At 38.3% G+C, this 13871-nt stretch overlaps 1 protein-coding gene across 1 annotated transcript in view; it reads right to left on the bottom strand.

The window, feature by feature from the left end:
• Positions 1-6381: 6381 nt before the first annotated feature.
• Positions 6382-13871, bottom strand: part of UBR1 (ubiquitin protein ligase E3 component n-recognin 1) — a 141880-nt gene continuing 134390 nt past the window's right edge. Inside the window, exons 45-47 of the mRNA XM_008143048.3 lie at positions 10165-10335; positions 8265-8366; positions 6382-6685 (exon numbers count right to left, since the gene is read on the bottom strand). Coding sequence (XP_008141270.2) covers positions 6544-6685; positions 8265-8366; positions 10165-10335 — 415 coding nt within the window. The 3' untranslated portion in view covers positions 6382-6543. The remainder of the gene's footprint in view (positions 6686-8264; positions 8367-10164; positions 10336-13871) is intronic.

The following is a 13871-nucleotide window of genomic DNA, read 5'->3' as shown; positions in this document are numbered from 1 at the left end:
TGATACAAGAAATACACTTATAAGAACCGAAAATGAGACAAGCCATAATGGTTATGCAAATGAATCAGTCTATAGTGAGTTTCTTTCTGGGCAAACAGTTCTTTTGAGTACCAATTTCAATGTCAAACAGTTCCTTATGTGTACATGTCAGCAATGATATTTCAGTTCTGGATGGTGGACAAATGGTGATGATGCAGGTCCAACCGTCTCTGGTTTGGTCCTGGGCAATCTTCAGTGATGCACAGCTGCTGTCTGCTAGTATGGCAAGGCGTCATCAGCATCTTCCATCTCTGGACTGTTTCTCTTCTGTCTTCATGGCTGGAGCAGTCCTGTCAATTCCTCTCTGTTGCAGGAATCCACATGGTCTTGGAGTTGTTTTCTGAAAATATACAAACATATTCTCGACCAAAAGTTAATAAAGGAATATTTTCTATAAATTTGACTTGGGATCCTTTGTTATTTTATGCCCAAATGATTTACTCTGGACAAGCCAGAGGAAAATCTACTGCCACCTTTGAATGTCCATCCTGCCAGCAATAGAGTCCACTGCTCTAGCAGTATTTCATAGAGCATTGTTCTTTAAGGAGATCAACCAGCTGCTTGGTAGCAAGTTGACTACACTAGGATGCTCTTATCCTAAGAGTCAGTGCTTTATTTTCATAAGATTAGATACCTATTCATGGTAGGAGTTTGCCCACAGAGCTTCAGGTAGTATTGCTGCCTGGGGGCTTACAGGGTACCTATTCTGCTAATGTGGAATTCCACGCAAGATAGCATACAATCAGGGTATGGAGGTGCAGGAGTGGCTGAGCTGACAGAATGTTGGAATGGCCTGTGGCAGGTGCGTTTGAAGTGTCAGCTTAGAGGCAATGCTCTGTGAGGGTGGGGTGCCATCCTCCAGGATGCAGTATATGCACTGAATCAGAAAACTTTATGTGGTGCTATGTTTCCAATCGAAGAATATCTGGGGTGGAACCAAGGAGTAGCTCCAGTCAACATAATTCCCAATGACTCCCTGGAGGACTCTGCTTCCTGTTCCTGCGACTCTGGTTTTCAGGGTTAGAAGTCATGGTTCCTAAGGGGCTCACTCTTGCCAGGGGACACAGCAAGAATCCTACTGACTAGAAACTATGGCTGCAGCCTGGGTCTTTTGGACTTCATGTACGCAGTGACTAGAAAGCAAGAGGAGTCACTATTTTGGCAGAGGTAATTGACACAGATCAACAGAGGAGGTTAGAGCTACGGTTAGATAAAGACAGGGAGGAACATGTGTGAAATTTATATGATCCACTTCATTACCCGTGCCCAGTTGTGACTGAATGGATTAGTGCAGCAACTTAAACCTTTTGTACTCACAAAACTGTCTCAGTATCAGCTTAGTATAGGAGCCAACTAACACAATGATTATGTTGTTTGGGTCGACTATATCCTTATTAATTTTTTGTTCACTTTATCTAGGTTTGGTAGATGTTTGCTAGAGTCTCCTTTATTAATGTGTCTACTTATCCTGTGGTTTTGCTTGATGAAAGTCCTCAGTTTGCACGGTTCCTATAATGCAAGATTTTTAATTTGTATGTTTTATTAAATTAACATTAGTTCTTCAACAGCACAGTTCATATTTCACTTACAGTGGTATATTAACTATAATTGCATAAAGTGAGACCTTTACTGTTAGTTCTTTAGTCTACAAATCACTAAATAACAGATGCGTGTCATGATCAGTGACCAATTATGCCACTTCTTCCAAAGTCCATTGGTGATGGGACATTGCACATGTTATTCAGCTTAGGGACAGAAGTATCATCGTATTGTCTCCTTGTCTCCCAGTGATAAACCCATGTGACATTTTACAAGAATGGGTCATTAATAGAGGAAATTAGCCAACAAAGATAAAAGTGCAGCAAATAAACTAAACTAATAATGCTGGAAGTGAAGCTTGGGTCAAATATAAATGGTATAGATGTTATAGAAGAAACAGTTAACTGTGGAACTGTCAACACCACTGCTATTTGAGAGACTCTAGGTATGCAGAGAAACTTAGTGAAGACAAAATAAATAATTGGTTACGATGAATGGCCCAGAAGAAATGACACTGGCAAAACAAACCCTTCACATTAAAGCAACTCTTGGAAGCATTTCACAACATCGAGCACAGAGGATAAAATGTTGAAAGCCGATTCAAACTTAGAAGTATGACGATTTGCCAAAGCATAGACAGATGCCCACACTGTATCATAAGTTATACAAAGAGAAGCAGGCAAGCACTCTCATTTTTCTTGCTAATTAAAAACAGAGAAATAAAATACTTTAATTTTCAATGTTTCTGTTATAAATTACATTGTGCTAAATAAACATTATTTACTGTTTTCATTTCCCTATTTATTTATAACTGACAGTAAATTTTCAACCAAAAATATTTTAAAGCAGGCTTTATTTTTTTTTAAATATTTTTTTATTGATTACAGAGAGAAAGGGAGAGGGGGAGAGAGATAGAAACATCAATGATGAGAGAAAATCATTGATTGGCTGCCTCCTGCACGCCACACACTGGGGATCAAGCCTGCAACCTGGGTATGTGCCCAGACCAGGAATTGAACCGTGACCCCCTGGTTCAGAGGTCCACGCTCAACCACTACGCCACACTGGCCAGGCTTAACCAAAATTTTTGAAGGCTATGGAACAATAGTAATCTTTTCCATTGGTTATTAAAATTGCTTGCCACATTTGCAGTAATTCTCTCCTGTACAAAGTGAAGGACTGCATCTATTTGGTTTCAGTTTACCACATCTTCACCAACATGTTATTGTTTGTCTTTTCAATAATAGCCATCCTAGTAGGTAGGTATGAAATGGTATTCCATTGTGGTTTTGATTTGCATTTTTCTAATGATTAATAATGTTGAACATCCTCTTATGTAGTTATTACCAATTTGTGTATCTTTTCTGGAGAAAAATTATGCAAATCTTTTGCCCATTTAAAAATTGGGTTTAATGTCTTTATTTTCCACCTGACTCTATTTGTTGCTCACCTGATATTTTCCTAAATAAGTGAGTTAACCCATTTAAATTGATAAATTGGTCTAGATTTATATTGTTTTACTATGTAGTCTATCTTCTTGGCTTTTCCTTCACTTTTGGTATTGTATTGTAGTTCTAGTTGAAACTTTACACTAATATCTTTATGTAATGCTGTTAATATTGTCTTTAAAAACTGTCTGTTGCTTTCCTAATATATGATTGGGAATAGAACCGGTGTCCACTGGTTCATGGATTGACGCTCAACCATTGAGCCACACTGCTGGGCTGTATAGTGCTGCTTTAGATAGTTGTCTCCCCACAGGGTGTGCTACCAAAGGGATGTATAGATTTACTTATCAGATATTTAAATAGAAATATTCTATTCTTCAACTGACTTTTTAAAATCTCCATTTTAGGACAATGTACTTAAGGTATTAGTGCAGTATTACATGAATATAGAAATACATAATGAATGTTTAAGACTTATTTACTGATGGAATGTATGGTTAAAGTTTGGAGACCATTACACTAAAAACCTATGTCTTTTAAAAAAATATATTTATTGATTTCAGAGAGGAAGAGAGAGGGAGAGATAGAAACATCAATGATGAGAATCATTGATTGGCTGCCCCCTGCATGCTCCCTACTGGGTATCAAGCCTGCAACCTGGCATGAGTCCTTGATTGGAATCGAACCTGGGACCCTTCAGTCTGCAGGTCAACACTCTTATCCACTGAGCCAAACAGGCTAGGGCCATACCTATGTCTTTTAAAGAGTTTGTTTGGGCTCTGGCTGGGTGGCTCAGTTGGTTGTAGCATCGTCCTGTTCACCAAAAGGTTGCAGGTTCAATTCTCAGTCAGGGCACATATCTAGGTTGATAGATGTTTCTCTCTCACACTGGTGTTTCTTTCTCTCCCTTCCTCTCTAAAATCAATAAAAAACATATCCTCGGGTGAGGATTAAAAATAAATTTTGTCTGGGCTGACAAGGATAACTTTTAACTAGAGCTCATTTCTAGGTATAGATTTTTATACTTCAAACCCTATCCCCAAATATAAGAAGTCCCTTTTTTTCCTTTTAAATATACACATATAAGATATTTTATTTCAAAAAGCACAAGAACATTATACAAGTTTTAAATTTACATTTTGCAATAAAAGATATCAATATAAGCATTATTTGTATAACTTCATCATGGATGGAATCTGAAACAGTGGTATAAACATGTTGCAGTCACTAAATATAGATCATCATCACAGTGAACCAAATGCATAGTTGTTATGAAATGACAAATGACCACTAAAGGATGAACTCACAGCCCATACACCAACATAATAAATTAATTATACAGATATATGTTTTCCTTTACCGCATCATAAAAACTCCTCCTGACCCCTCACACCAAGCATTAGAAAAACACAGTTTTGGAGTTACCTTGTTGAACTAGTTCCTCCACATTCTACACAAATAAAAATAAAGTGATCTTTTGTTAATTTTTAAAGTAAATTTCATAAGCATGATTAAATTGTTTGCAATGATGAAGGCAAACCCCTAAGGTATTTGAATATAATTAGAAATCCCTTGGGCTGGGGGCAGCACTGAGACATATGTTCATCTATAGTGCAGAGATCTGAATCTAACTCAATAAGTGGAACTCAATATGAAATAGGTTCTTTGGCAATAAAGGTCTGACTGGCTAATGTGGGATAGTCCTGGCAGCTTGAGAGCTTAACCCCAGAATTTGCGAAGTGAATATAAAAAGACTAGAAATTTAAAGTCAGTTTATCTTTGCTAAACTGGGGCCGGTCAATTAGGGCAGAAGTCGGCATCTGTTGACTATCCTGGCTCAGACTTCCCAGTTAGCCAATCCATTCAACTAAGTCACATAAGAAATAAAGGGAAATGTTCTAATCACTTAATCATACTGGCAAATTTGACAAACTGAATACTGAATTTTCTGATCCTCTCCTATCAATATTACAAATTGTTCAGTGAAGTTTATCAATTTTCTGATACCTTCTCAATAATTACTCAAGTAGATTGTGATTCTGATGCCTGTTCATGCCAATTACTTAATGCAAAATCCACCTTTATTTTACATAGAAATACCAAAAAAAATCTGCCCCCAAATGTGCATCATCAATCACTTCACATATTTTTATTTGCTTGCCTTTGCTGAGCACTAAGAAAGTAGGAAAACATTTACACACATATATGACACTAGTCACTAAAGGCAAAATATGATTTTTGAATGCATCTTTCAAACTCCTAACATTACTCCACATACAACAGAAGCTAAAATGGAAGATTTCAATTTATCTTCTGTCTGCTGTTTTACATCACAAGTTCTTGATAAAAGTTAAAGTTTGCACAGATTTTGGAGAGCTTGATTATTTATAAACAAGATGGCTCAACCACAGCATGTTATAACAGGACACAGACTATTGATCACATGGCTTTTTTGGTTGTTTGTACTAGTCATAAAAATCAGTTTATGAAAAGGTTACACACAGATAACAAATGATTAGTCTTTTATAAAGACATAGGAAGTTGCAGAATCGGCTTCAATTTGATTGTCCTAATTTACAGCTGTCATGCTCTGTTCACTGAGGGAATTTTTCTTTCTTCATTCTATAGATAGTTTACATCAGAACTGCATCAGATTTCTAAGAGTCAAATAGGATGGTACCACCTCACGAGATGAGTGAACTCATTTTAGAAACTTGCTTTTGGAAAATGGAAAGTAAAATTTCAAAACTCAACAAAGATATTTGTGGTCAGAGGTGAGGATTATAGATAGACTCTGTCCCATCAGGGATGAATAATGAATGCACTATCCTAATACTGGCAGAAATTTGCCTTAGAAGTGGCAACTCAGTCCATATAGAGATTTCATTTAATTTCTAACTGAAACAGTAAGTAGCACATTAGGGTATTTCCTTAAAAGAGAAATGACTAAAATTTTACTTTTTTGGAAAACTTTCTCAATTACAGAATTTTCCAACTGACGCATACTGAATGGTTTCTGCAATTCCTCTTTAGCTGCAAGAAGAAAATCACAGATTATTAGAATCTTGTCAGTGATTCAATGCTAGCTAAATTAAGTCGGGGGTGGGGACCACCAATAACAAAACTGCATATTTAACTATCATATAATAATGTCCACAGTTGCTTGATGTGACTTCATTGATCAGGGAGATGAGATGAAATGGGACAGATTAGAAAGGGAAATAAGTTTTCTGGATATATTAGCAGAATCAGACACTTGGGGTGAAGAAGCATTTCTTCAGTGTTCTAAAACAGAACAGATTAGCCTATGCTCTTCTTTTCCTTCAAGCATATGTTCACTAATTGAAAGCAATACTCCAATAAGGAATATTTTATTGATTTATATGAATCTGGACACAACTGGACAAGGAGCAAAAGACCCTCCAACCCTTCTCCAGCCCTCCGAAAAGTCTCCATAATTTTGAATCAGTCTTCATTATAGTCTTCATTCGTGATTGTTCCGAGGCAGAGTTGGAGCTCATAATGACTGCCAGTTGAATCCAAATAACATCTGATTAGTTTCTTGGCTCCTAGCAATCTCTTCTATTATGCAGTGTTGTTGCCACACCAAATGGAGCTTCCGATACCTCTCATGACACAAATGAAGGGGGTTGCCTCGCCTTCAGGGAAAAAAACAAAAACCAACATGTAAGTTTGATCAAATAACTGCCACACTTTGTTGCCTAAATTAGCCAGAACTCTTGAGTTGTTTTTTGAGCTGGGAGGAATCACCAGGACAGGGTTTTAAAAGGGATATTTTCTCTTCACCTTTGATCACTAAGAACTTGATAGGTCATTTAGCTATTGAAGCAGAAATTTACTCGTTGATTATTCAGAAAATAGGTATACCATGAGCATTATGGGACCTCATTTAAATGGCCAACAAGGTTTATAATTTGAAGCAGCTTTTTTTTAGGTGGTTAGTCTGAGTGGAGCTCTAATTGGCTTTTTGGATTCATCAGCTTTGATTTCTGATCTTTGCATAGTAAAGGTTAGATTTGAGATGTAACACTAAGCCCTCAAATTATATTCTGCTCTTCAGAAATATTTGGTTATAGCTGTCCTTATGACACAACAAATTTGCTGGTGATTAGCACACATTTAAATCAAATTACTCCACAACAATTCTAAGGCTGCACCGTTTGTAACACTATATAACAACTAATCCAAAATGACTTAAGTTTGGCTGTTGCCAATAATGGATAACTGTGAGATTCTCATTCCTGAAGCACTCCAGTATCTCAGCTAGCTGGGTATGTCTCAACTGCCTAATTAATTTTAAAATTCTGCTTCTTTGCACCTTTTTGGAACAAATCAGATGTCTTATCCTCAGTTATTAACAACTTTCACAACTCAGATTTTTTTTTTTAATCTTCACTCGAGGGTATTTTTCCATTGATTTTTAGGGAGAGTGAAAGAGAGAGGGAAAGATCAATGTGAGAGAAACACATTGATTGGTTGCCTCCTGCACAATCCCCAACAAGGCCAGGCTGGGGAGAAGCCTGCAACCCAGTACGTGCCCTTGACCGGAATCGAACCTGGGACCCTTCGGTGGGCAGGCCGATGCTCTATCTACTGAGCCAAACTGGCTAGGGCTTTCTCAGATTTTTAAAATCCAAAGAATATCTCTACAGGTCAAATGCTGTCACAATAAAAACAAATCTCTGTATGATAAAAGAAGTTCCAAATCCCATCTAGTAAGCCTGTTCATTCCAAGTAATATTAAAAAAAAAAAACACCCCACAACTTCAATTAAACAAAGAGACAATTTATTGTATGGAGATCTAATCTTTAGCTGTACTTTTGTAACCATGTGTACTTTTGTAACCATTGTGCCTTATTTCCTCTTTCTCATACATCATGAACAGTCCTCCAGTATCTAATACCAGGAATGATATAGAAAAATTCAGATTCTAAGTATTTTGCTTTGCTAAAGCAAAGATGGCTGATATAGCTGACTAATAAAAAGTTTCAAGTATTGCAATGGAAACAATGAATATCCATTTTAGTCTGAAGCCCCTCACTGGACATTCCAGATTTCTTTCTTTTATATATTAGTGTCAATTAAATCTAATTAATGATGAAGAATGGTTGATTAAAATGAACAGAGCATGCAAACATTAGGACAGTTGGTATCTTAAAAACTTTGGGGAAGTATTACCTTTAATGTGACTAAATTTAAATAAAAAAAACTCTTACTTCAGGCCAGGATCTGTTTCACCATATTCATCCAAGTAAGGAGCTGGATAGGCACAGCCTCTGGCTTTACCTTCAACTAAGACCACTCTGCATTCTCTGATTCTGAAGGACAAAACAACCAACAGGAAATATTAAGTGCATGTGTGCAAATGATAGGTACAGCCATTATCTGTTAGGAATTCAGTATAAAGATAATTATACATAAACAGATAAACTGTGTTTTGTCTAAATAAAGAGAACAAACATTACAATATTTGTTAAAACTATGAGAAAGGATCACTGGATTTAGAGACATGGGATCAGTAATACTGACTGTATATACTGAAGAGAGGAAAGAGACTATCCTACTCGAGTTACAGGTACCCTAGGAAATGGTGATTGGAATAGTTTCTGTTATGTTTCCTGACCTATGAACTGGAGGGGGGAGAACGCTAAACAGAAGAACAGCACCACATCTCCCAGTCTGATAACCTCAGGCCGGGAAGGTCGTCTAGGTAAGTGTCAAGCCTTTCCTGGTCTGAACCAACCTCCAACAGTGCCACTTTGAAGGTACTTGGGACTGTTGCAGCAGAGAAATGGAGATGCATAAGGTGATAAGTACTATAGAGAGAAATTATAAAATAAACTAGGTAGTGGGTTTACTCGCCGTAGGTTCCCTAGAAGAAGAAAATAGGTGTTGGGGTTTGGCTTCCATACTGTCAATCCCCTCATCTACCTGATGCCTACAGTGATTACATATGCCACAGGTAGTGAGATATTAGTGCTTATATAAACAAAAACTATATTACATGGGGAAAATGGAAAGAAAAAGGACAAGCATCCTTCTGAATTTTATCTCACAAGAGCAACTTGTACTCTCCTTTCATAAATGAGTGACTATTGTTCTACTCTGTTTTTTGCCGAGAGAACCAGGGAAAACACGGTTGGTTGATAGAGGAAATGAAGAAAATGAAAATATTCAAAGGACAACCTAAAGTAACAATTTACATATACTCTAAAAATATAAGTTTTAGGATTCTAAATTCTTTCACTATATCTGAGTATTACACAATTCCAGAGTAATCAATACAAAGTCTGTTATATTTTATTTTTTATTTTATTATTATTATTATTTTTTTTACAGAGAGGAAGGGAGAGGAAGAGTCAGAAACATCAATGAGAAAGAAACATCAATCAGCTGTCTCCTGCACACCCCCTATTGGGGATGTGCCTGCAACCAAGGTACATGCTCTTGACCGGAATTGGACCTGGGACCCTTGAATCCGCAGGCCCATGCTCTATCCACTGAGCCAAACTGGTCAGGGCCAAAGTCTGTTATATTTAAGATTTTCCATAAATAATCAAAATCTGAACAGCATCCTACTTAAAAATTTTTTTATCTTTATTGTTTGAAGAATTACAGATGTCCCCCCATTTTTCCCCACTGACCACCCCCCCACTCTAAACACCCCCATAGGACAGAATCCTACTTTTAAATTTTTTATTTTTTACTACTTATTTTGTAACTAGAGGCCTGGTGTACGACATTTGTGTACTGGGGGGTTGGGGGTAGAGAGGGTCCTGTCACCGCCGCTGCGCTTGCCAGCAGTGAGCCTGGCTTCTGGCTGAGCAGCACTCCCGCTGTGGGAGCACACTGATCACCAGGGAGCAGCTCCTGTGTTGAACGTCTGCCCCCTGGTAGTCAGTGTGCATCATAGCAACCGGTTGTTCTGCCATTCTGTCAATTTGCATATTAGGGTTTTATTGTATAGGATATCTTCTCGAATGCAATCTCATGTGTATAACTGGTCTCTAACTTCTGATATAATTTCCTATCAACAAACTGTTGCCATAATGGCCTCCAGATTGAATCCAAATTCCCTAAATTCATTATGAAGCTTTCAGATCACACACTACTCACTTCAGGAAAATGCAGACTCCAGCTCCACAGTGAAGTGCATGAAAAATGCAAGCTCCAACCTCTTCCCCATTCACTGTTTCTTGGCAGCAAATGTTCTGAGAACACAGTATAGTCCCACAGAAAAGACAAAGGACAGGGTTCTTTCGCTCATCATCTGCAGACCGTGGGCACCTCAAAAGGGAAGAAAACATTCAATATGGTGGAGAAACAAAAAAAGCATGATATATCTAGTTAGCATGAAACATGTTCCCATCACTGACTGCTTTGCAGCAAAGAAAGATCTTAAAAGACAAGGGAACATTTAATTGTATGATTCCTCTTTAATACTTTCCCCTAAGAAGACTTAACAAAAACAACATCTTCTGATTAATCCATAGTAAGAAAATTTATTATTAAATATAGTATCCTGATAATTCTTATAAAGTTTGACAATTAAATATGCCTTGAGATTGAGATTTATTATAGAATCCAGTCTTCATCTGACATGACCAATTTATAGTCAACGGCCTCCTCTTGATTCATATTTAGTCAAGCTTGTGTCCTGTGTTGGAGGAATATGACAATATTTTTAAATCATAACTTGTAGTAAGGGTTCAAACACATTTTCCCCCCATTTCTTTGAGGTATTGAGATCTTTAGGATTGAAATGAGAGACTGCAGTCTTTGAGTTGATGGCCCCTTCCATCTGGAAACACAGAAAGTCTTAGGAAGAAAAAATGATAGAGTTGACTTACTTGAACCAAATAGTACTTTGAGATCCAATCATTTTATATAGTGGCATGGTACAGCCTTGCTATAATGCCCCCAAAGGGAGCATCACTTTTTAAATTAAAGTGATAATGGTTTTCTTTTAAAAAGGAGCTTCACATGTTCCTATCTCTGCTGTATACTGAACATAATGGAAACATCAAGAATTCCTTAATTTGGGCAGTAAAAAGTAAATGAAACCACAGGAGAGATCCAGCAAGGCTCTATTGCCTAATAGGAGCAAAGGGACTCTGCGCATAGGTCTTCCATTCCTGTCTCCTGTAGATGACAGAGCTGTTTCCACTTCCAGGAGGTTGCTCCAGAACGTAATCATAGCTCTTTTTTGATAAAGCCAACATCTTCTTTCACCTTTAGCACAGGATGGCTGAATCTGAGTCACTAGCTATTTTATAGAAAAAACAGCTAAAATATAATAACTGAGTGACCACATTACACTTAAGATTGCTCAGTCTTAATATAAACTAGTGGTGACAATAAAACTGGAAGAAATCGTAAGACTTATTTTCATCTTTACTTGAAACCAGTAAGTAGGAATATCATCCAGGAGGATCTTCATTGTGATTAATGACTAACACTCTTTTCAGATCCTCCTAAGAGCCAACAGCATGATAGATACCTTTTAGTGCCTGGGAGATAATACCTATTCACTGGGCTTTAGGATAGCAATCCAGCCCTAAGATTAGGGAAGTCATTGAACTTAAACTGGATATAATTTTTGAAATCATCTAGCTAATTTTTTGAGGGCTGAGAGATAAAATGAATCAACCACTTCTTTAGTTGGCTAAACTTAATCTTCATGAAACAAGCAACACGGAGCTAACACCAAGAGCAATTCTATCTGGGAGCAGAGCCTGGACTATAAACTGCCTGAGCCCTGGCTGGGCCTTTTAAACCTCCTGGCTTCATGGCTCAAAGCATTCCTTAGTCATTTTTGTAGGGCAGTAATTTACAAATTGGGCCAAAGAAAGGCTCCTTAAGCTCTCAAAATGTTCCTAAACAGCAATCCCTTACTTTGTTCCTTCAAATGATAGCAAGTTACCCTACCTAATAAAATGGTAACATGCAAATTACCATCACTCCGCTATGCCCACGATTGGGCCGTTGGGAGGCTGGGGGCGGGACTCGGGGTGGCTGATTGGGCTGGCAGGGTGTGAGTCCCCGCTCCCCGTTCCTCCCGCTGGCCCCAACGGCCTGCGCTGCGGGAGGACCCATGGGGCCGGTGGCAGTGGCGGAACTCGGGGTGGCTGATTGCGTGGCTGCGGCACCAGTTTTCTGCCAGCACCAGTTTTCCTCTGGCCACCCGCCGATCGGAGTGCCTCCCACCAGCGCGATCGGCCACCCTGAGTTCCTCCACCGGCGGCTTCCTCCGGCCCCATGGGTCCTCCCCCGCAGCGCTGGAGGAACTCAGGGTGGCCGATCGCGCTGGCGGGAGGTGCTCCGATCGGGGGTGGCCAGAGGAAAACTGGTGCCAGCAGCCAGGTGAAGGAAGGTCTTTTGCACGAAACTTCGTGCAACGGGCTTCTAGTTTAACACATGATTAAGGACTACTAATCATCATCTTATACAGTAACTGGTATCCTTAAAACAAAATTAAAGAGTTAGTTGTGTTTAGTGGGAGTTCTAATTAATTTAAGTTTACTAAAAAGTTTGGCTGCAGGACAATGCTTAGTAACATTACAAAACTCCTAAAGAGATTTGGAATTCTGCAATTTGGGAAAAAGATGCTTTATTACCAGTATATCATCCACGAAGTGTTGAATGGGCTTTGACTTTCAGACTATTGAGATTCTTGCCTTGTAATTACAAATCACTGCTAGTTTCATGTCATCATTACCAATCTGGTTTGCTATGGGTGGTAGTGTGATGCCAATTGAATGCCAAGGATACATAATTGCATCAATAGGAATTTTGGCTTATTATTTTCAAGACATGATGTGCTGTGATTAAAATATGAAATATTCACATACCAATGGCTAAAGCAGATATGAATATAATTTCTCCACTCAGTGAGTGGTGTTCTACTTATGAATTTATGCTACTCAAGTAATTTACATCATATTATAGCAAGGTAAGAGTAAAACAAAAATTATTAACTTTAGAGGATATTATTTTATCATAGAGAATCATGTGTTTAAGCTCACATTGTTCTCTTGCAAAAGTAACTAATAGGTAATTCACCCATGGTATTAGTAATGAGTAGAATATAATCTGTTTATTTTGCTTCTTACCAGTCCCAATCATCCAGTGCTTTTTAAAATTTTATTTGAAAGCGATTAAGTGAAAAGAAAGAGGAAGATAAAGGAAAGTTTGAGAAACACTGCTCTAGAGTAGTGTTTAATCTGACTGAGATAGAGGGGCATGGTACCAAAAAAGGCTAAGGGGATATACTCCCTCTTTCCCTTATCCAGGCTTGAACTTGAGTTACAATGCTATTATCTGTTTTACTGTTATAATGGGACTCTATAAAGATTTTGTTTTGGGGGAAAAAAGGGTTCTTCAGTATTTTTTCAATGAATCAATGTGGTCACCACACTGTAATGCATGTAAAACTGTTTAAAGATAGATGAATAAACAATGATTCTTACAATGGGGGAGGGGAGGAGGGCAGGAGAGAGGTAAAGAGAGAGAGCGAGAGCACTCTTGCAGCTTTAAAAAAAATTGAGGAGGGATGTCATAGAAGATGGGGGAGTAGGGCACTCTAGGAATCAGTTCTTCTACTGAAACAACTATTGATCTGGCAAGAACTGACTGAAGCAACTATTCTGGAACTCTGGAGTGTAGATGAATACTCGCAGTGTCCAGGGGAGTACTTGACAAAGAAAGAGACTGGCAACTTTCAGCAAATTGTAGCATTTTGTGTAGTGACCTGCATCCCCTACCTTCCAGACCTATAGCAGGTAGCTATGGGGGTGGCTGCCCGCAATCCTGGTGGGGCTACT

The sequence above is a fragment of the Eptesicus fuscus genome, chromosome 5 (genome assembly GCF_027574615.1).
Source record: "Eptesicus fuscus isolate TK198812 chromosome 5, DD_ASM_mEF_20220401, whole genome shotgun sequence".
Lineage (NCBI taxonomy): Eukaryota > Metazoa > Chordata > Mammalia > Chiroptera > Vespertilionidae > Eptesicus > Eptesicus fuscus.
This window is presented reverse-complemented; position numbering and strand designations above follow the sequence as displayed.